This window comes from Sarcophilus harrisii, chromosome 4, assembly GCF_902635505.1.
Source record: "Sarcophilus harrisii chromosome 4, mSarHar1.11, whole genome shotgun sequence".
NCBI lineage: Eukaryota > Metazoa > Chordata > Mammalia > Dasyuromorphia > Dasyuridae > Sarcophilus > Sarcophilus harrisii.
The window spans coordinates 163,838,733-163,863,062 of NC_045429.1; the positions used below are offsets into that span (position 1 = coordinate 163,838,733).

A 24,330-nucleotide genomic window follows, 5' to 3' on the forward strand; every position below is an offset into this window, starting at 1 on the left:
AGTAATGATCTTTCTCCTTGGACTCCCACTGCTCCTGATTGATGGTTAAGCAATTATAGTGTTTTTCAAATAATTGACTTCTGTCTTTTTAGATGTTGAGCTCTCAGCTGTTTGCAGAGTGAACTGAGGAGGACTCTTCAACATACCAGTCAAGCACTACCCTCTATTCTAGACAAAGAATCTTTTATAGGTCACATTACAGAAAATGCTCTACAGTGAATATTCAAGTACAATAAATGCTTTCTTTGGTCATTATAGGTACTTAAATTCTTAGGAGCATAGATAGTGACAAGATGCTAAAAATCCTAGGAAAAAAAAAAAAACTAAGTAGAAAAATTTTGATAAAAAGTAGTAAAGCTGATAAAATTGTCTAGTGACTATTTAGACCTGTTGCCAAAATATCCACATTTTGGATATCTGGATTTTATTTGGATCACTGAAAGAAGAATTTAGAATTCTGAGCCCCACAGGCACTAATTTACTATGTGACATTGGATAAATCACTTTATCTTTATGAACTTCAGATTACTAATCTGTAAAATGAGAGGGTTGGGTTATGACCTTTAATTTTTCTTCTAGTTTTAGCAGTTCATGAATCATAGCCACAGTCATCTCAATATCCTGGTCCTTTGGGCTCTTAAAGACAAAATATCTTAAAGCATCTTTCAGTCAAATTCATAGAAGGTGTAGCTATGGAACTAATCATTAATGATGATAGTGCCTGGGTTCAGCTTAATATTTTTTAGCATCAGAGATTTGGATATAAGCATAGATTGTATACTTATAGTATATTTACCATCATTTTAGGTGATAGGTAACTAAGAGGAGAATTAAGAACCTTTGAAGACAGGGGTGATTTGCTTTTGTTTCTCTGATGCCTAGCAACTACCTAATATTGTAGATATTTATTAAATGTCTATTCAGTTGAATCGAACAATTAGAAAATAGATTTGAAAAGTGAAGCCATGGGCAGAAGCTGACAAATTTAAATTTACTAAGACTAAATTAAGTTATGAAAGGTAGCCTGGTATAGGCCGCTAGCTTCAAATGCAAGACTTGGGTTTACTTCTTCTAACATATATTGGCTGTGTGATATTGGATGAGTCACAAAATATTAGAAGTGGAAAGATCTTTTAAGTAACTTACTTCAAAGTCTACCCAAAATGAATCCTATTTAAATTATTTTTGACTATCTAACCTGTACTTGAAGTAACCACTACCACCTAAATCATTTCTCTTACCAACCCTGATCATTTATCTCCAAAATGTATTATTTCCTTTTCTTTTTTCCCTTGAAAAGATTTAATTTATTATTCTTAGGATTCTGTTATTACTATTATTTACTAATCAATGTATACATTCTTTTAAATCAATGATTTAAGGTTTTCATTTATTGTTTTTGTTGATTATCTAGACTTTAAAATGATGGAGAAAATACTAACTGAACTTAAAAGTTTTTCATACTTTTTTTTTTGAGAGTTAAATGTTGCCAGGACATCCATCCTTATACTCCTATGTATCTATTATTTGTTGAATGCTAAATAAAGCAAAAAAAAAAAAAAAAAAACCAAAAAAACAAAAAAAAACTATGTATTTTAACTTTAATACAATACAGAGACCAAAGAAGTTTGTGATAGAACAGCATAATTTAACACAAAATGGTAGTTTTTTTTTCTGTTTTCTTTTTCTTTTTGTTGTTGTTGCTAGTAGACATGCAGGGATATGAAAAAAAAAAGGTGGAGATTGAAAGTCCTGGAATTTCTTGTCTTTTTGATTACTGATGTTATTTGAGAGTCCTTGGCTGTACCCTAAAGGAGCCATATTTCTTTCTGCTAGTGAGGATATTTTTTAACCACTTTGATTGAATAGACCAGTATATAGTCCTAAAGAGAATAGATACTTGAAGTCTAGCAGATAGCACTAGAAAAAAGTCAGGTGTCCATGAAACCACTGGAAACATCCAACAGAAACAAAAGTATGGAAAGTGTTTCCTAATGGAAAAAATCTTGCCTACAGATAGCATCTAATAACATTTCTAATTAACAGAGGCATCTCTAAATAATTTGAGGCATGAATTACCCTAGTAATGTGTAAATCTTAGTCACACATTACCCTTCCATACATGTGACTTGGCCATATAGTTTTTCTATATATATATATATCTATATATGTATCCCCTTCAATGATGTCATGGAATGCTGTACTGTAATGTACACTATATTTGCATGAGTTATAGGAATTCTTTAACTTTATTTGCTATTTGATTAAATATATTTGACTCTGAGCTAATGTGTTTAGCTATCTGGTAAAAGTAAATCTATTGGTGGGGTCATGAACTATTGTTCTAATTGGTTACTGAGTCACATAAATTAACCTTGTGGGTGCTGTGGGAAGGTATATAAACAGGGCAAATGAATTATAATTCTTATTGTTGCTTACTTTGTTTTTATAGTTCCACAATTTTTTTCAATGATTTGTTATTCTGAACTTATCAATAATAAACAAACATAAACATTTTCATACTTATGGAACAGTAAAAGAAAACTGTATGTGATGTGATGCCACATATCATTATATAAAGCTTTCATTTTTAAAAAGAACATAATAAATTTATCATGGATATTTAAAATCCATCCTGCTTGTCTGTTTTTTGCCAACCTCCTTCTCTTCTTTTCTGTGCTCTTAAAATGTTAAACTAATCCTCTTTTCTTTTTGCTATCATTATTCCTAGAACTTCCCAAATTCCTCCTAACCCCATTAAATAAATCCTCCCTTGTAAGAAATAAGCATGATCAAGCAAAACAAACCCACACATTTTTCTTTTCTAAATAAGTATATCTCAATGTGCTTTCCATACTTCCTACTTCTCTGCTAAGTGGTGAGTATCATAAATCATCATCAGTCCTCTAGAGAGGTAATTGGTCATTGCATTGATCAGAGTTTCTAAGATTTTCTAAGATGGTTTTCTTTGGCTAGGAAAAGCAAATGCTATACTTTTTTGATTCCTTTAGCTCTTTCTATCATGCCCTCTTTCTCTGGGAAACTCATCACTGAGAAGCCTCATTATCTGTAAAATTGTATCTGCCTGATATTCACATTTCCTCTATATTTTTTGCCCTTCTAATGTAACCCTTTGTCTGGGTGGCAGGGACATGAGTTTCTCCTTGGTTTTCCTCACAGGCTTCACTTTTTCTCCTTAAAGGCTAATTTTTTTTGGATTTCTGTAGAATTTTCCATCATCCCCTGGTATCAGATATCATCTCCCAACTCCCTGTCCTTTAGCTTCCTTTTCTATGCCATCTTCCTCAATTAGATCATAAGCCCCTTAAGGGAAAGATTTATCTTTTTTTTAATTTTGTATTTGTATTTCTATAATGTAGCACAGAGATTAGTACATAATAGTCATGCAATAATTTTTTAACTGACTTTACCATGCCATAGTTATTACAGAAATTTTTCTCCTGATCCTTCTCAATTTATTCTGCATCAAATAATATAACTATCCTCAAATTTATCTTGTTTGTCATTTCTTGTAGTATAATAATGTTCTAACTTATAGCAAAATTTGCTTAGCAATTCAAATACCCACTTTATTTCCAATGCTTTCCTGTAACAAAGAGTGCTGCTATTTGTAATTTTGGATATATAGATTCTTACTGCCTTAGAATTCGTCATAGGATGTGCCTAGTAGTGACTATTGTTCATCCTTCATTTTCAAAGAATAGCAATGACATGATAAGGGTGAGATCTTGACTTGCTTGTGAATTGAATTTAAGTGAGGCAGAGTTATTCAAAGTCATTAGCCTTGCTCTCATTTTCAGTCACAAAATTCCAATGGCAAGACAAAAGTAAAGGTGACTGCCAGTGGCTCAGGATGCAGTGGATGACATTAGCATTTTCAGTGACCAAGCTTTTTGCCCTCCACAGCATCAACTGCCTTCATGTCTGTTGGAACAAGTTGTTCTTATTTGTACATCCCATTGGAGGGAGTTTTCACATGCTTGGAGCAGACATCCCCCTAACTATCCCAAGTATGTGAAGAATAATAGTGATATAACTGGACCAAATAGCATGCATGATTAAGTGAATTTGGGAGTATATTTCCACATTGCTTTTCATAATGTCAGGACCAAGACACTGCTCTATCAATAGTAAGTTAATGTGTCTGTTAAGCTGCAGCATGTTAAACAATTTTCATTTTCTTTTCTTTCTTTTTAAATTTTTTGGGTCAATTTTGCCTATCTAAGAAGTCAAAGGTAGGGCTTCAGAGTTGTTTTAATTTGATTGTTCCACTATATTTCTAAACATGCCTACAGATAGGATATATGAAGGTTCCATGTTTTATATAGGTTCTGTGCAGGATAAGCACAAGTTCTCAGTGAAATAAAAGAGGGAATATAGCATAATATAATAAAATTATTATTAAATTTTGAATCAAAGCCTGTGGGTCAGGAGGAGCTGAGTTCGACTCTTGCTTTTATTGTGTAATTTTAAATAAATCTCAATTCTCTTAGCCTCAGTTCTTTACCTACACTAGATGTGGTTAAGCCAGATGATTTCAGTGATTACTTCTAGCTCTAATTCTATAATCTTTTGACACATGATTGAAGCTTTACAACCTACTCTCTGTGTGATTGTGAGCAAGTCAAGAAAACTCTTAGGATTTTATTTTCCTCATCTATAAAACAAAAGAAGTTGGGCAAATTGGGTTCACAGATTCTTTAAATTATAATATTCTATAACCTGAACTAAGTATGGAACTAAATGTCTTCCTATTAAAGTATCAAATGTAGATATTATAATTTTCAGAAGCATCATATTAAAGAGGACAGAGAAGTAAATAAAAATATTGCCGTGAGAAGTATGTTGAAGAAGCAAGAAAAATAAATAAAAATATCATCTGACCATTTTGTTTCAAAATTCAGGAATGATTGCTAGATATCCGAGTGTGATGGCCACAGACAGATTCAAGTCTTTTTCCAATATTTGTTTCTATTTTGCAGAGCATCAAACTTATTTAGTGAAGTACTTTTAGAAAGGCAATTTACATATTAGTAAAAATTATTGTAAATGTCATTATTCAATACTTACCTCTCTTTTTTACTATCCAATATACACATATAAATATATATATATATATATATAATTGTTAATTAAAGTTATTTTACCATAAATTCAGATTATCAATACATTTAGTAGATTTTTTTTTATCCCATAAGTCACTAAAATGATCAATGAACAGTAGTTCTAAATGTTTTATATATTTTAGCACTATTAATTGGAGACATAGAGAAACAGGCATATCTTGCAGAAATATAAAACTTGTAGTTTTAAAAATCGAGCAAATTTTGTATGGTAAATACTTGTGAACCTTAAAGACATATAAATAAATGATAGTTATTGTCATGATTTTTATTGTTGTTGGATTATTATTAGACTATGAAACACTCCAAAATCTAGTATTCTGAGACGATACCCTAACTTATTCATATATCTACTCTTAACTAGAACGACTCCAGCTGCTGTGTAGAGTGACATCTCATAATAACAAATCTCAGAATAGAAAAGAACAGGATCACAGAGTGTTGTCATAAACCTTCAGAGGCAAGGATTCTGTCTTTAGACAACGTTATATCTTCTGTGAGAGTGGTGGATAGATGATTTTCTTTCAATTCTGTTGCACAATGTTACACTGGAAACAAGTCTTTCAAAATAATGAGATTTGGGTTTTAATATTGGTTTTGCTATTTACTATTGTAGCTATTTGATTTTTAAACTTCTTTTTAATTTAGTCTCCTTTTCCATATGAAGATGATCTCTAAAGTCAAATCCTATGACTTTATCTCTGGAAAGAGCCAAAACAAAAGTGTCATTTGAAGATTTTTGCTAAGAACCAGAGTTACAGTAGATTCTGTAAACTTTCTTGAGTTCAATTCATTTCTGAGGTCATAATAATCAGATTTTAATTTTTTTTCTTTTCTGTATTTTCTGCAGGATTATTTTACAGATATAAATAGAGAATTAAAGAAGGATCCCCAACAGGATTATCATCTAGAGTATGCCATGCAAAATAGCACACACACTGTAATTGAATTTACCAGGGAGCTACATACTTGTGACATAAACGATAAGACCATAACGGTAAGAAAGTTTAATATCTGAATTTATGTATATATGTGGGCATCATTGAAATGAATCTAAAGTTATAGTTGGGAGCATCACATCCCTACATATGAATTTTGAAGACAATATCACACTTAATTTATATGAAAGTTTTTAAAAAATGATATTTTATAGAATTTGATGCCTTCACCTGATTTAATATATTTCATCTGAAAGATAATGTTATAGGAATGACATGAGCAATAATTAAGAAAAATATGGAAATATATTTATTTGTTAAATGAGCACAAAACTAATATCAGCATTCCTTTTATTTTGTAAATAAATTATATACTCAACTCCAAATAGTAAAATAACCTATAGTTACTCCTCTATGCAATTTTTAAAGAATTATAAAACAAAATCATCTTGCTCTGTGGAATACATCTATTCTTGGTTTTTTTATAATGAATAAGAAAACATCAAAGGTATTTAGAAATCTACTCTAAAACATCTGTGAGTCTTTCAGCTATAGTACAGACATTTCTTAAAAGAAAACACCAATATATCTATTATGTTTCAAAAATGTTATACAGTCAATGAAAGCTGAAATTGTAATATACCTTTCTGTGATTTAAAATAGATATACGATCAGAATTTTAGAGGTAATGAAATGGGTAACAAAATACTTTTAATACTTCACAAATATGTTGTTTTTATTTCATTAAAATTAACATAAATTAAAAGCCCTCCAAGTCGCAATAGAAGGACTTTATGAGTTGTTGTATACAAAACATAATTATCCACCTGGTAGACAAATTTCTGATTATATATGTCTGCACATTTAGCTAGGCTGGTCATGAACATGTGATTTACTGAAAGGTTGTTAGTGGAAATCTTCTTACCTTGATAAGACCTGCAGTAGTTCAGTTTATTCTAGCATATTCTTTAAGAATCAAGCACTTGCACTAAAACTAATGCAGACAAGATTAGAAGGGAAGCAATAAACTGGGAAAACATTTTACAGTCAAAGTTTCTGATAAAGGCCTTATTTCCAAAATATATAGAGAATTGACTCTAATTTATAAGAAATAAAGCCATTCTCCAATTGATAAATGGTCAAAGGATATGAACAGACAATTCTCGGAAAAAGAAATTGAAACTATTTCTAGCCATATGAAAAGATGCTCTAGGCCATTATTAATCAGAGAAATGCAAATTAAGACAATTCTGAGATGCCACTACACACCTGTCAGATTGGATAGAATGACAGGGTAAGATAATGTGGAATGTTGGAGAGGATGTGGGAAAACAGGGACATTGATACATTGTTGGTGGAATTGTGAATACATCCAACCATTCTGGAGAGCAATTTGGAACTATGCTCAAAAAGTTATCAAACTGTGCTGTATGCACAGTTACTTTGATCCAGCAGTGTTACTACTGGGCTTATATCCCAAAGAGATCATAAAGAAGGGAAAGGGATCTGTATGTGCATGGATATTTGTGGCAGCCCTCTTTCTAGTGGTCAGAAACTGGAAACTGAGTGGATGCCCATCAATTGGAGGATGGCTGAATAAATTGTAGTATATGAATATTATGGAATATTATTGTTCAATAAGAAACGACCAACAGGATGATTTCAGAAAGGCCTGGAGAGACTTACACGAACTGATGCTGAGTGAAATGAGCAGGGCCAGGAGATCAATATATACTTCAACAACAATACTATATGATGACCAATTCTGATGGACCTGGCCATCCTCAGCAATGAGATGAACCAAATCAGTTCCAATGGAGCAGTAATGAAATGAACCAGCTACGCCCAGTGAAAGAACTCTGGGAGATGACTAAGAACCATTACATTGAATTCCCAATCCCTATATTTTTGCCCACCTGAATTTTGGATTTCCTTCACAGGCTAATTGTACAATATTTCAGAGTCTGATTCTTTTTGTACAGCAAAATAACAGTTTGGTCATGTATACTTATTGTGTATCTAAATTATATTTTAATATATTTAACATCTACTGGACATTCTGCCATCTGGGGGAGGGGATGGGGGGAAGGAGGGGAAAAATTGGAACAAGAGGTTTGGCAATTGTCAATGCTGTAAAGTTACCCATACGTATAACCTGTAAATAAAAGGCTATTAAAGAGAGAAAGAGAGAGAGAGAGAGAGAGAGAGAGAGAGAGAGAGAGAGAGAGAGAGAGAATATCATTCCATTCCCTACTGGTCAGAAGGCAAATAATTTGCTTCATCATATGATCCCTGGAATCATAACTGATTAATACATTGTTCAGAGTTCTTCTAGCTTTCAAAGTTTTTCATCTTTATAATGTTATTGCTATTACACAAATTATTTTTCTGGTTCTGCTCATTTCACTTGTTATCAATTTATAAAAGTCTTCAAAATTATTTACTTTTATAATATTGGCATTAAAAATAAATGTATGCTTTTACCCTTTATTATTTATTGTCAACCTATATTATTAAAGGGTAATAGATAATTACTCTTTCTTTCTTTCTTTCTTTCTTTCTTTCTTTATATATCCAGTTTTGTAAAAGATTTTGTTTATTAAATCAGCTATGCTCTAAGGAAAGGATTTGTCTGAATTTCCTTTTCATAAGATGACCTTTTAATTTAGGAAAGCACAGTGAGAGTGATATGGGCTTATCACCATGAAGATATCGGTGAATCAGGTCCTAAATACCATGGATCTAACCGGGGAACCAAGAGTCTAAAATTGTTGAATCCAGAGAAAACGAACATCTTGCCCACAGACTTACCATATTTTGACTTGACAAATAAAAACGTAAGTCTCTTTGGGGTTATATATTATATTAAAATGAAAGTTTTGATGGAATGAAGAGCATTTCCTAAATCAGTTGCTTTTGCTTATATGGGAAAGTTGTCTGACTTTCATATTTTACTTCCCTTCTATTAAGACAGGTGCCGATTCCAAATAAAGGCACAACATATTGGTGCCAAATGTTTAAGATACCTGTTTTCCAAGAAAAACATCATGTGATAAAGGTAGGGGAACTATTCACAGATTAAATTTGGTCTGCTGATATGTGATGATTTTCTATATTTAAGGAAGTATTATAGACTCATGTATTTCAAGTTAGTTGGGATGTTAGGGATCATCTAATCTCAATTTCTTATTTTCTAGAAGAGGAAATTGAAATCCAGGTATATTCAATTATTGGTCTGGGTTTACTTGCAGAAAGATGGCAGATCCATGCATTTAGGTCCTCTGACTCCATGTCTAATCTCCTTTTCAGGATACCAAATAAACAGAAAAGAGATTTTAACTTGTCACACATGAGGGAATCATGTGATTTTGAATCATAGATCAGTGTAATAAATAATTTAGTCAAATAATCACTGATTTAAATTTCACCAAGTTTAGTAAATCTTAGAAAATACTGTCATTTCAAATATATTTTTATATTTATAGATCTTGCTCTTATATAAAAGTCATAAAATGTTTTCCAAGGAAAAAGAGTAGCAGAGTATCTATATGTTTGTATGTGCACATGCATGTTTTGTTTTGTTTTGTTTTTAATAATGGAAAATAAACCATTTTATCAGGTAAGGTAACAATGATGTCAGCTTGAAGTAGAACATGGATATTTTCCAGTACATTCTACTCAAGAGGGTAGCAGCTAAGTAAACAATCATTGAACAAATTCTGTTTAAGCAGTATCCAGCATGGTGTTAGCCACCAAGGAGGATAAAGAGTCACAATTATCAAATTACATAGACACACACACACACACACACACACACACATACATATATATGAGAATTTTGCAAAGCTTAAAAAACTATATGACCTATTATTATTTATCATTCTCATCATTATTATTGATGTGACTTCTGTTCTCAAAGAACATATAGTTGGGAAACAAAATTAACATTTGTGGAACAACAACAATGCAAGATAGAATATAATTAAGTGGAGAACCTTATTTATCATCCTCTTCTCTCTATCTCTCCTATCCCCAGTCATATCCAATCAGTTGCCAAGTTCTATCTCTTCTACTTAAATAATATTGGCTCTTATAGACTCTCTTTCCTCTGGCACTGTAACCATTTTGGTGCAGATTCTCATTATCCCATGCCTGGACTATTGCAATGGCTTCCTATCTGACCTGCCAGCTTCATTTCTTCCCACTACAATTTGTCAAAATTGATGTTTCTAAATCTGAAATGTGAACATATTTCTCCTCTATTCAATATACTTCATTGGCTCCCTATTACTTCTAAGACTAAAAAGAAAATCCTTAGGCTTTTAAAGCCCTTTGGAACTTGAATTCTTCCTAAATTTCTAATCATTTTATACTTTACTCCCCTCTACCTATTCTGTGATTCCATGATCCTAGCCTCCTTGTTATTCCTTAAACAGAACTTTCCCAATTCTGAGCAGAAAGGTTAAGCAATTGCTACAGGCTTAATTTTAAAGAAATCATCTAGTCAAAACCAGTTAGTTTACAGATGAAAAAGATGGAAGCACCAAAATGTTAAATGGCCCAAGGTTATATAGTTAGTAAATAATGAGACCTTTATTCTGTCTGGTACTTTTTATTCCTTAATTGATTCATCTGCTATGGAAATGACATTCTCTTTTTCAATAGGGTAGATATTAGTGAATATCCTATATGAGCAATGAGAATACAAGAGTATAATGACAATTCTTGCCCTCAGGAAGCATAAATAAACTTTTTCAGGAAATCATATATTTTACTCAATTCAACATAAATATTTTTATTGTGTCAACTATGTATAGTGCATAGCTCTATGATGGAGTTTTTCTCTACCTGGTCTCTCTACAACTATTAAGTTGTCTTTTCTTCACTGGAAAAAGAAAAAAATGGGGATTTTATTCAGTTTTTAGTTCTCTGATTTTGGGACACGAAGAATTGAGTATTGCTTTTGGAAAGCAAACGTGAAGTTTAAGATAATATTTCAGAGATGATGAAATCTGTCAAATTGCATGCCATGGCTATAATGTGGTGTGATTGAAAAAAACTTTAGTTATACTCAGAAGACTACTGGTTGTTCCACTTAATGCTTAAGTGACAATGAAAAAAAGTAATAACTTCTATTAATTTAAGTTTCTTCATCTGTAAATTAAGGATAAGAAAATTGTGTCCTATTTATCTTAAAGAGATATAATAAAAGTGGTTTGTAATTTATAAGGTGCTATATGGAAAAGTAATATCATCATTACCATAACCATGACAATCATGATTGGCAACTAAAATCTCAAGGGATTTGTTGTACTGTTTTCATTGCAATAGAGCAGAGTACATTACTTACCACCAAGTTAGATTTTATTGTGTCTCTATATTTCCCCGAGTTATGGAAGTGTGGACTGTTTTAAGTTGGCAGAATGTCTCCCAGGACAAGAAAAATCTAAGCAAATTTAATGGTAACATCACCAAAATTGGATATCTATGAAATGTTTACTAAGCCAGATAACTGAAAAGCTATGAAATATCCACTCATATAGATCTGTTTTCATGTACTATTCCTATCTCACTTTTAATACCAATATGTCAAAAAGAAATTCTAGTCCAGTGTTCTCTTTAAATGAGAATTTTCCATTTTTAAACAGGGTGCCATCAACTGAATTTCCCCACATTAACACACTTTTGTATTTCTGAAATGTCAGCTGGGTTAGTATACTTCTGTTTCAAGAAATGTGTAAACCCTTTAGTCTTCAAGTCTATGAATTCTGGGAAATTTTGTTTTCCCAGTGTCAGACAAAGGATCTATTTCTTGACAACTGGGAGAATTATATCTTTGGGAATCTCTTTACATTTTTTTGGCATACCAGTTTTTTTTTTTTCTTGCCAAGGTATTTTACTTCTTTCCTTATGGATAAAGCATTTATATTCTAAGAATTGAGAGACAGCATAACATAGTGGCTAATGAACTGATCTAGAAGCTGAGATATCTTGGGTTCAAGTCTTGCCTCTGATTTATACTAATGGTATGATTCTAGGCAGTTTGTCTGGTTTCCTGGTTTTCTAATCAACTTTCTAAAACACTATTTTGTGATAATCTGAATTGATACAGTATATTTCATCACTCTAGAATTCCTTCTAGTAATGAAACCACAAATCCAGTCCTTATTCATATTATGTACATTAAGTTTAATTCCTAAAGCCATGGATTTTTAAATTTCCTGGTTTTTTTTCCTCTTATTTTGAGCAATTTGGAAGAGTAATAAAAATACTTAACTGAAAGCCAGGAAAACTAAATTTCTAGCCTCCTACACACACACACACACACACACACACACACACACACACATACACACACACTTTTACTTATATCTATAACTAGTAATCTATCTTTTCCAAAACTGAGATTTCTCATCTATAAAGAAAAAGTGTTAGCTCAAATTATCTCTAAGATTCCTTGTATCTCCAGCATGCTTAGAGTTTACTTTTTCATGTTTGCATGTTTTTTCTCTTCCAATATCCAATAAATTTGTAAACAGGGCTTTCTGAAAGCTAATAGCAAGTGTCTCAGAAGGTATTGGGAAGGATGTGTCTACCATTGGCCTTGTGATATGTAGTCATCATTGCCCAGACCACTAGCATACTCTAAGGCTAAGACTTAAAGCAACTTATAGCACAGCCTATTGCAAAATGTTTTTGTTCCCTCAAGGATACTAACAGCCCAGGGAAATGCTTTTGTCTATTTTCATTCGCTCTGTAGAAGTTTTCTAATATTTGCTTTCCTAACTGCATTGCTTCTTAATATAATTGTAATTTTTTAAAAAGGCATTTGGAGTTAAATGACTTCCTCAGGGTCACATAGCTAGTTAAGTGTCTGAGACTGGATTTAACTGAATTCCCTTTGACAGAAGGTCTGGTGCTCTATCTACTATACTATCTAGCTGTCTCTTGTAACTGTGATTTATAAATATATTCTATTTGCTATTTCTGTTTCTTAGGGTAGATCATTACTTCACGTTCAATATATTTTACATCAAAGCGTTTCACATCACCACTGAAAATTTTTATATTGGAGTATTTTGTTGTTTTTGTTGTTGAGGGAATTGGGGTTAAGTGACTTGCCCAGGATCACACAGCTAGGAAGTGTTAAGTGTCTAAGGCCAGGTTTGAACTCAGGTCCCCCTGACTTCAGGGCTGGTGCTTTATCCACTGCACCAACTAGTTGCCCCTGAAGTATTTTTAATACTACTTTAACATCCCATGTTGTTGTTGTTATTTTGTCATAAGATTTAGCAAGTGGAATAAGTTTCCTATACCAAAGCTATATGATGACTACAATTATTTTTCCTCCTTCTCTTCCTCCTTTCCACTTCCTCCTGACTTGACCTGAAGAGTCAAGCTCTTCAATCACAAGGTATGCTTCTGTTCTCAAACCAGATGTATCTTATCCTTCCTCTTTAGCTTTAATTAATGCCTCTTATAATAGTGACCTGGGGGATGGGCAAAACTGCTGTATGGGCGGTGCTGATGGTGTCACTGCCCCTCCCATTCCTCCTCTTCCCTCCCCCCTCAAAGGCAGAGTTGAGGGAGGAGGGTCAGGAGATGGGGAATTCCCTAAGGGCACCTGCTTGGGTATAGGTAGAAGTGAATCTGAGCTGTGAAAGTGAGAAGCACCACACCCTTTAAGCTCATCAGCACTATCCTTAAGGTACTTAACTTTTTTCCTGCCCAACTGACCATTCTTTCCAGCTGAGTTGTCAGTAACATTCCCCCTTGTGAGCTGTCCACATTAAAATCTTTTCTTGTTTTAAAACTTGTGGGATTCTTTAAAGCCAATTTGTATTGTATTGTATATAAGGAATGTTTCCTCAGGAATTGAATTAGGACCCATAGCTTTGTAATATTCAATTAGTTGCTCTCCCAGTAGTTCCCACATCTCTGGCTCTAATTTTTCTTCCTTAGAAAGCCAAGGAGAAGTGTCACTCTATTATATTTAAGAGCCCAGTAGCAAACAAACCTTGCTTCTCTATTAACCTAACTACACATGCTTCATACTTTCCTGGGGTGGGGGAGGCTCTTTTCTTATTATTTGCCCCATTTCAGCTGAAAAACCTGAAAGTGATTAGTTTAGCCTTTACCAAATTATCCAAGTTGCTTATTTTTGTACTCATCCTATTTCTGGGTCATTGGAACTTCTCCACTGAAGTTGCCAATTGTGTTAGTTGAGCTGCTGAGTGTAGGGCCTCACCTAGAGTCCCATGTTTATGCGCCAAATGTAGTGTACTTTCTGAAGGTCCCATAATTGATAAACATCATAAATTTCTATACTAATTTTTATATTACAGGTGCTCAGGGCCTTTCAACATTCTTGTTATTTTCTGGATATTCTCCAGTTTATCAACATTAATTTCTAAATTGTGGTCTTTCAAATGAAACGTAATAATCCAGATAGAGCTCTGGTGCAGTGGGACTATTATCTTCATGTGTCTTTTTTAATGTTGTAAAAGTTGAATTAATATAAAACATATTTTTTAGAATTGTAAATCTAGTGCTGAAATGGACCTCAGAGACTATGTTGTCCAACTTCTTCATTTTATAGATGATGAAATTGAGACTCAGAGATTTTAAATGACTTGATCAAGAGCACATAGGTGATGAGTGTCAGAAATAGACTTGTAGAATCAGAAGTCTTTCTGTTATTCCATTCTATTTCCAACTAAGTGTGAAGAACTTTGGAGTCAGTCTCAATTCTTCATCCTCTCTCATCCCCAATTAATTAGTTTTTACTTGCTAAGTTTTATTATTTCTATATGCACAACATTTCTTATATAGGTCTTCTCTCCACTCAAATGATTACTTTTTGTACATTGTAATCAGTTCCATAATTGATTTTCCTTTTTTGTCTCTCTCCTCTCCAGTGAATTCTCCATGATGCGGAGAAAACATAATCTTAAATCACAAGTCTAACCCACTAACTCAAAAAGCTCCATTGAGTCCTTATTTCATCTGCTAAAATATAATCACTGATTAGCACTTGGAACCTTTCATAATATGACTCCGACCTCCTTTTCTAGAATTATTATACTTTTCTTTCCTTCACAAGCTTTACATCTTACAAAACCATTTTACTCAGTGTTCCTCATGTACAATATTCCATCAGAAAATATCCGTGCTTTTGCTTTACTATCTTTACTCCATGTCTGGAATGTATTCTTGCCATTCTTCTGAACCTTAAAATCCCAAGCTTCCTTCTCATGTAATCTCTTTGAGTATGATTACTGTTTTGGTTTTGCTTTTATACCCCTAGCACCAAGCATCTTACATGGCATACATGCTCTCAAAGACAATTTTTTTGAGTGAGAAATGTGATTTTTGGTTGTTATTAAATTTTCGCCCATATTTGTTCATGATCCCATTTGCAATTTTCTTGATAAAGATCCTTGATAAACTAGTGGTTTGCCATTTTCTTCTCCATCTCATTTGACAAATAAAGAAATTGAGGTAAACAAAGTAAAATGACTTGTGCAGGGCCACACATTTATTTGAGATCACATTTTAATTTTGATCTTTTTGATTTCAAGCCCAATACTCTATCCATTATGCCAGCTCACTGAACCAGTAAGCATTTTTAAATGTGTATTGATTGATAATAGTAATAATAACTAATATTTAAATAATACTTTATGATTTGTGAATACTTTACATGCATTATTTCATTTGATCCTTATAAGAATGCTCTGATGTACATATTATCCTCCTTTTATAAATCAAGAAACTAAAAGACAGAGAGATAATGCAGTTGATAGAGTACTAGGTTTGGCATCAGAAAGACATGAATTCAAATTCAGCTTCAGATACTTATTCATTGTGTGATCTTCAACAAGTCACCTCTGTCTGCCTCAGTTGGCTCAACTGTAAGCACTTAGCATTATTCCTGGCATATACTAGGTGCTATGTAAATGTTTATTCCCTTCCCTTCCTATTTTCTCAGGCCCCTGATATCTGAGGTGGGACCTGAAAAGCACTTTGAAAATATTATTTCATTTGATTTGTTCCACATGAGTATGAGCTAGTTTTGCTAAATTTAAACTGATTATTTTTTTCTTGTTTTCATTCTTTATTACTGGGGGTGACTCTCCAGGTAGGGCAGAGGAAGTCATATATTTTAAAATGAAAGTGATATAAAGAAATAATATAGAAATGATTCTTTACTAAGAGAGTACTGAACTGAATGTGAAAAAGACTTAGGCTCTGGACCTGGCTCTACCACCAACTTCCTAAATGGCTTTACTCATTTATTTTACTCTGAACTTTACTTTTGTAAGCTATAAAATGAGACATTGGATTCAATAATCTCTAAGAGCCTTTTTAAAGTTTAAAATTATTCTAGTTTAATTTGGATATTTACAATTTGTTAAAAAAGAATTAAAAATTCTGTGGTAAGGAAAAAATGGTCTGAGATGACTTGCTATAATCTTCAAACAGCTGAAACTAATTTCGCTGCTTTGTAATCCTTTCCATAAATCATACTTTGCCAAGTATAATTTTGATAACCATTTTCATTATGAAATTTTGGACACTGATTCAAGTCAGATGGCAGTAGAAGATATTTTAGTGTTAAGATATTAATATGATTTGTAATGTTTATCAAGAGAAAGATTCTTTTTCTAGATTTTATCACACATGACTTTGAGCCAATGACATATTGTTAGTAATGTAAAACAGCATAATTCCAGAAACATTCTTCATTTTGTTAAAAAGATTTTTCTTTCTGAGTCCCAAAATGAGGAATTTCCTTGGAGCATTACAAAACATATTTCTCTGTACAAAAAAAGTCTGAATCACATAAAACTCCTCAAAAGAGCATTTAGTGCATAAAATATGACATGCTTACATTGATATGTAGGCTGCAGAATGGATACTTTTTTTATTTAGTGCCTAGTGTTTCTCACTTTATATTCCCAGAAACTCTATTAACTACCCTTGTTAAACTAAGTCCTAACATCCTAATGCACAGTGTTCCGGACAAAGATAGGTACTTAGTCAATATATTTGATGGTGATCTGGATTTGAACAATGTAAAATTCTAAGATATAGTGACAAAGAATAAATTTGGTATTTTTTTTCGTGGGAAAAGCTAAAATTCCAGCTGTTTTCTGAACCCACAGCTGAATTTCATCACAAAGATATAACCTGACTTATTTCAGCTAAAAAGCATGTCTCTTTTCTTTTCTTTTCTTTTCTTTTTTTTAGGAAGGGGAAAGATTTATGCACTAGTAAAAGTAAATAATAAAAAATTAACCCTTTATGTTAATTGTCAGGATCTAAAAAGGTAAGTGTTAGTAACTGCATAGTAAAAAAAAAAATGCAAACTTAGAAAATAAGGAAAATCTGTTTAATTACAAAAGATAAGATAAAACATGTTTCCAACACTGAAATCTCAATAAATAGCACCAAATCTAGTTTCAAATATTAACCATAGGTGAAAAATATTATAAATAATCATTAACAATTCTATGAACTTATACAGAAATTTTAATAAAAATGATATTCTGCTCTTGTTTGGTGTGAGAAAGACTAAAATAATATGTGAAAAAAATTTTAATTCAATTTATAATTTGAAGTTTGGATTGTTGGAGGATCTGTAATAATAACAATAATAACAACAATAGGATAGGGTCATCCAAATAATTAGTTAAAATATGTAACATGAGATTTCAGTTACATAAACATTTATTGAACATTACTATTTACTGTCTTCTGGATTTACAAATACAAAAAATGAAAAAAATCCTTAAAGCAAAATGCTTTTGTTTTAATTAAGGAGAAAACACACTTTCATAGCAGTATCTCTCCAAGTTGACTTTAACTGTGACCAATCACTAGAACCTATTTATCCATTCATTCAAAAAGTAGTTTTTTCAAATCTACTATATAGAAAGCTCTCAAATCAATCTCACATGCATTAACCAGGTATTACTGGATGTTAAAAAGATGAATAAGACATGATCCTACTTCCAAGGATCTTATTGTCTAGTAGAGAAGATAAGATATAAACAGAAATATAAACAATTCAATAGCCTCAATAAAAAATTTAATAGCCTCAAAAGTGAATGAAAAAGAAACAGTGTACTATTTAAATTCAGAGGAGCAAGAGATGATTTCTAGCTCAGAATGAAGTCAGGATCAGAGAAAGTTGGAATATAAGGCACTGAGGCTTTTCTCTCCCCCCGCCCCCTTTTTGTGAGGCAATTGAAATTAAATAACTTGCCTGGGGTCACACAAATCATAAGTGTCAGTTGTCTGAGGTCAGATTTGAAGTCAGTTCCTCTTGACTTCAGGGCTAGTGTTCTATCTAGCTAATCCTAGGTAGAATTTTAATGAACAGAAATGGAATAGAGTGAGGAAAGACATATAGGTGAGAAAGCATGAGAAATGTTTGGAAACTAGTGAGCAATTTAATTGGTTTGGAACTTGTAAAAGGTAGTAGTATGAGATTAGACCAAAAAAGAAGCTTGGAGTTAAGTTACAAATGGCATTATTATCAGACTAGAATTTAGCAAAGAATTATAGAGCTAAAAGAGATTTTAAAGATCATCTAAACAAACTTACTCATTTCATAAAGAACCTGAAACTCATAAAGTTTTTACTTAATTTGGAAGGCAGTGAAAAACTAAAAGTTCATTTGATTTTTTTTTTTCATCAAGGGGTGACAATGAGAACATATTATTGAGATCATTGATCTAGCACAACTTATTGGAAGGATGAGACACTAGGTGTTGAGTGGTGAGGAGATTAAGAGTTTATTGCAATTGTCCCCATGAGACATGTGAAGAAGAATAGTTGTAATAGGAATGGGAAAATTAAGGCAATTGAAGATATAAAATGCATGAAACTCCTAACCCTAATGCATTTTCTCTGAGACACAGGACTCTCCTTCAAGGCCACAGGAAAAGCTAAGAGGACATTGCTATTGAGGGTGCATAACAGACAAAAATGGGAAGAGGATCACTCTACTACTATTGGATTTCATTATACCAGTTAAGAATGATGTTTTGTAGTTAAAAAAAGAAAAAAAAAACTGGTGTATTCATTTAAAAAAATATCTTATGAAAGCAAATAATTATTGAAAGGAAACAAATCATTTTAATTGTAGCAGTTTAATGGCACTGTGATAAACACTTTATAAACATTGTCTTATGTGATCATCATAACAACCTGCAAAATACTATTATTATTATTCTACACATGAGGAAATGGAGGCAGAAATTAAATGATTTGCCCAGGCTCACAGAACTAGTAAGTTACTAAGACAAGCTTTGAATGCAAGTCTTTCTGATTCCAGGTTCAACACTGTACACTGTTTATGATACATTCTGTTTCAACTATTCGTTTGGAAACTGATAAAAACTGCAGTTCTAAACCACATGAAGTATTGCTTCATTGGCGAGTATTTTTGAGCAACTACTGTGTGTAATTGAGAACAGTACCAGGTGCCCTGAGGAGAGGAAGATTCAGTTCAGTTCACAACTTAGTTGGAGAAACAAGATATACAAGCATGAAGCAATAAAATATGATAGCATGATAGAAAATATTTAATTGCTAAACTATTTGGTTTAGCTTATCAAGGAAGGAATTCAGAGAAGACATAAAACAATATGGCTTAAAGGAAATGGACCTTGAAAACTGACCAGAAAGTAGTCACATGGAAAGAGAGGTATAGCTTTATGATGGTGGTTGTTTAGTTTTTGTTGATAATATTATTGCCAACTGTCTTTAGTTGGAGCTATATAAGGTGGGGCATTTTGGTCCTGATGGTTTATAAACTTAGAGACATTTTAAATGCAGAACATTTATATTAGGTATATTTTATGAAAATTAACTTCTCACGGCATGGGCGGGGGTTAATCACATTCTTACAGTTGCTTTTTTTCCCTGAGGAAAGTTTGGTTGTTAAAAAATAACATAAACACTTTGACTGTTTATCATCAAAGCATGACTATGAGATCAGTGAGAAACAGGATGTGTGCAGGAACTAAAAAGATGCTTCCAGCTTTGGTGGGGTGAAAAGAGTGCTTCGATGATAACCATTGGTGTATGAGGAAGCCCCATGTTGGCCTTATAAGAAGCAAAGAACACTTTCTGCTTCATCAGACATCTGGTCACGCTGGAGCTGCTTAGCAGCTGCTTTTTACACTTCAAATTCAAATCTATAGCATAAAAATGTCAGATTATGAAGTAGAAATCCTGTGAAAAATAAAAATTGTTGTCAGGGTAACTAAGTATTTTTGACTGGAGAATGCTCTAGCAAAACCAAAGACTCCAGTGTGGAAAACACAAAGGAACTCCAGTCTCTGACCTTCAGTGCCTAAATAAGAGCACTGATTTTTATCTTGAGTGATACCAGTCAATAGCTGCTTTTATTCTGAGAGTTGAACTGGGCAGTTTTACTTAATGTTAAAACTCTGTCCAATTACATCATGAAGTCTAAATAGTTCTACATCTTAATTGGCCACATATGTGTATAGCAATTTAATTCCTTAAAATTAGTCTTGAGTCAGAAGGTTGATCAAGGTTCACAGAGCCCACAGATTGCTATTCAAATTAACAGGAGAACTGAGTAGTTTCAAGATGGTAAAAACATGGTATTGACTAGAGGATTTGGAGTTATGCTTGTAATTGTCATCACAAGTATTTATATAATCTTTCGGATGTCTTTGGGCTGTTTCATGATATTTTTTATGATCATTCAAAGCATCTAAGTAAATCATAGGCCTAATACAGACCTCTAGAAATTATACAGTAATTTTTCCTTCAACTTTCAAGAAGGAATGAACTGACACATCTGTCTCTAGTCTAATTCTAAAAATCTCCAGGGAAAGAGATTTTTGAAATTTCCAAGACATGTTGATATTTATTTTCTCTGTACTCTTCTACTCTTGAGCAATGGTAAGCATTAAATATTGAATATTTTTTAATGTTGTTAATGCATGACTTGCCTCCTTAACCAGGTTATGAACTCTGTCCACTCACCCCTATCTCATCCTTAGCACCTCTCATAGCATTTGGCTATTTACAACAATTTGTCATTAAGAACTTTTTGGTGAATCAATGCTGTCTGTGGTTTAGAGTTGTAGTATGAAGGAGAGCAGTTTCAGAGAAGGGCAGAATCAGCAAATGCTTTATGTAGCAAGTGACACTTGAACCAAACCTTGAATATAGCTAGGGATTCTAAGCAGTAGAGGTAAGGAAGGAGTTCAGTCTAGCCATCAGAGACAACCTATGCAAAGAAATAAAGATAAGGCATGGAATGTCATTCATCAGGAACTTAAAGGAGTCATTTGGCTGTAATATATAGTATTAGAGCAAGGTGAAATTAATAAGATATATTAGAAAGAAGTAGAGTTGAAATGCCTGAATAGCAGGAGTAAGTATAGTCTAGCTCCTGCAACATACTTCCCCTATTATAAAATGTACTAAACCAAATCATTATTTGGAAATTTAAGAAGAAATCACATTGAGTACTTTTCCCGTTAAGTTTGGCTTAGGGAGAGCAGCTTTGTTGCTTTTTTACCCAGTTCTGGGTCATAGATCCAGGAATGATTGAGAAGGAGACCTGCAGCTAGGATTAATGTTATGAGATAGGAAGAAGTCTTGGATACAGTCTGTATACTCTTAGAGGAACAAGTTCAGAACTAAGACCAACTGGATGACTCTGACCCTAGAAGCTCAACAAGATCTCAGTTCCAGGTTGTCTTCCAGGCTGAAGCCTATAGTAGAATGACCAGGGTGGAAATCCCATACCAAAAGAAAAAAAAATAAGATTGTAGCTTGCAATCTTGCAGCTAAGGCTAGGCTCGTAGTAATGTTAGCCCTAAACTGTCAGGAATTTGCAGAGCTCAGATTAGAAGGATAATGATTAGGTTTTGCCCAATATCATATCATTTTAGGAACCCTGAAAAACTTGCAGATTCTCAGCTTGCGATATCCTTAAGAGCCTGAAATAACACAGTACTAAGTTCCTCAAGAAAGTAATAGGACCTAAGAAGACAAAAGCTTATTTCAAATTTCTTCCCAGGAATATACATAACCTAGACATAGTAAAAAGTCTAAAATCAAGACTTAAACTAGAAAAATGAGAAACTAAATAAAGAATCCAACCATAAAGAACTATGATGTCATAAGAAATGCCTAAGACAAACCCAGGGAAAGAGGATGAGTTTCAATATATCTGTAGGCAAAGGTTCACAGGAAAACACAACTTGTAAACTAATTCTACCATAATTCCCAGAAGAAATGGAGCAAAAGCTATAAAAAAGACAAAATTATTTCAAAAAACTAGAGTGTTAAAGGTAAAATTACAAAATACTCCTCATGCAAGTAAAAATAAATATAATAACCTGAGAAAAATGAATCGCTTATGGGTTGGCTCAACCAATACAACAAAAATAATTGCTATTTAAATTAATTTACTTATTCTGTGACAGGCTAGTTAAAATTCCAACGTATTATTTTATAAAGTTAGAAAAAATAGTTTAAAATTTCATTTGGAAGAGCAAAAGATCAATATATCAAAGAATCAATTTTAACAAGTGGGAAAGAAGGGATCTTAATATTCAATCATGTCCAATTCTTCATGACGCTTTTTGGGTTTTTTTGGTACAGATATTGAAATGGTATGTTATTTCCTCCTCCAACTTATTTTTACAGATGAGCAAACTGAGACAAAGAGGGTTAAATGACTTGCTCAGGCTCATAATTTTTGAGTATCTGAGATCAGATTTGAAAGCAGGTCTATACATAAGTAAAAGGATATGAATTGGCAGTTTTCAGAGGAAAACAAATCAGTAGCCATATTTTTAAAAATATAAACTAAAGCAACACTAAAGTATAACCTCACGTTAATAAACTTGGCAAAATTGACCAAAAAGGAAAGTGCCAAATGCTGTAGGGACTATGGGAAAAGATGGACATTTATATCCTACTGGTAGAATATTGAACTAACCACTAAGGAAAGCAATTTGGAACTAAGTTCAAAAAGCAACTAAACTATGCATTTTTATAATGATACCACTAACAAGGTGTCATGGGCTACTTTAGGAAGTGTGCCTGATACCTGCTCCTTTAAACTCAATGGAAGTTAAAAGGGCATACTCACCAGGTTGCAGAAACTTGCATGTGTAGGTCTAATAAAAATTAACAGTAAGGCCAAGACCAAACCTTTGTGCTTATGGGACTGATTAAAGTCCATCTAAGCATTTTCAGTGCTTTGCTTTGGGTTAAGCTACACAAACAATAAATAAATTTTGAGTACAGATGAAGTCTGTACTCAAAAGAGATAAAAGGAAAAGGAAAATGACTCATACATACAAAACCAAAACAAAATAACATCTATTTTTGTGATGGTAATGTATTGAAAGCTGAGAACTTGCTTATCAATTGGGAAATCACTAAATAAAGTATTCCGTATGTATATAATGAAATACTATTGTATTGTAAGAAATAAAGGGTATGATTTCAAAGAAACATTGGAAGACTACTTCTTTGAATGGATGGATAGGTAAGTGAATAGAATCAATAGGATAATTTATATAAAAATAATATTGGAAAGACAACTTTGAATAACTTAAAAATTTGATCAATATTTTGACTGATAATTTGTATTTAATAATTCTAAGAGGAAATCATTATACTGTAATATTCATAATATATATTGTAAAGATTTAAGGAATATGTATATATACATATAATCTATTTTGTTCTTTAAGGGAGTCTAAAATAAGATCTATTTTACATAGGCTGTGAACATAGAACATAATATATGAGCATAGAATATAACAACTCTTTATCAAGAACAAAAAGTTTAAAGTCAAAACTATACTGGTTTGAACATTCAGAGCAAAATGACTTGCCCAGACTCACACACCCAGAAGTGTCAGGTGTGTGAAGTTGGATTTATATTCAGGTTCCCCTGATGTTGTAATACACAGTAGTCGCCTGACAGTGGCTGCTGGAGATGCAATCCAGATCTGCAGAATGAATCTCCTTGTATAAGAAGATGATACTTGAGACTGAGAGACAGTTGCTGTTCTCTAATCTCTCTGAGAGGCCTTTGTGTTGTCTGACCTCTCTCCTCTTCCCTCTGCCTCCAATTTATTTCATTCCCAATCTACAACACCTGTGTCAGCAAAGGCTGCCCTGCAACTCCTTCAGATGCTATGATTCACAGCTGTGGAGGTTCTTGGAGA

General features: G+C 32.9%; 1 protein-coding gene across 2 annotated transcripts in view; it reads left to right on the top strand.

Moving 5' to 3' along the window:
* Positions 1-24,330, top strand: part of MOXD1 (monooxygenase DBH like 1) — a 125,861-nt gene that overhangs the window by 29,068 nt on the left and 72,463 nt on the right. For both annotated transcript variants that reach the window (XM_031964251.1, XM_031964250.1), the window contains 3 exons: positions 5,995-6,141; positions 8,752-8,919; positions 9,057-9,140. In XM_031964251.1, coding sequence (XP_031820111.1) covers positions 5,995-6,141; positions 8,752-8,919; positions 9,057-9,140 — 399 coding nt within the window. The remainder of the gene's footprint in view (positions 1-5,994; positions 6,142-8,751; positions 8,920-9,056; positions 9,141-24,330) is intronic.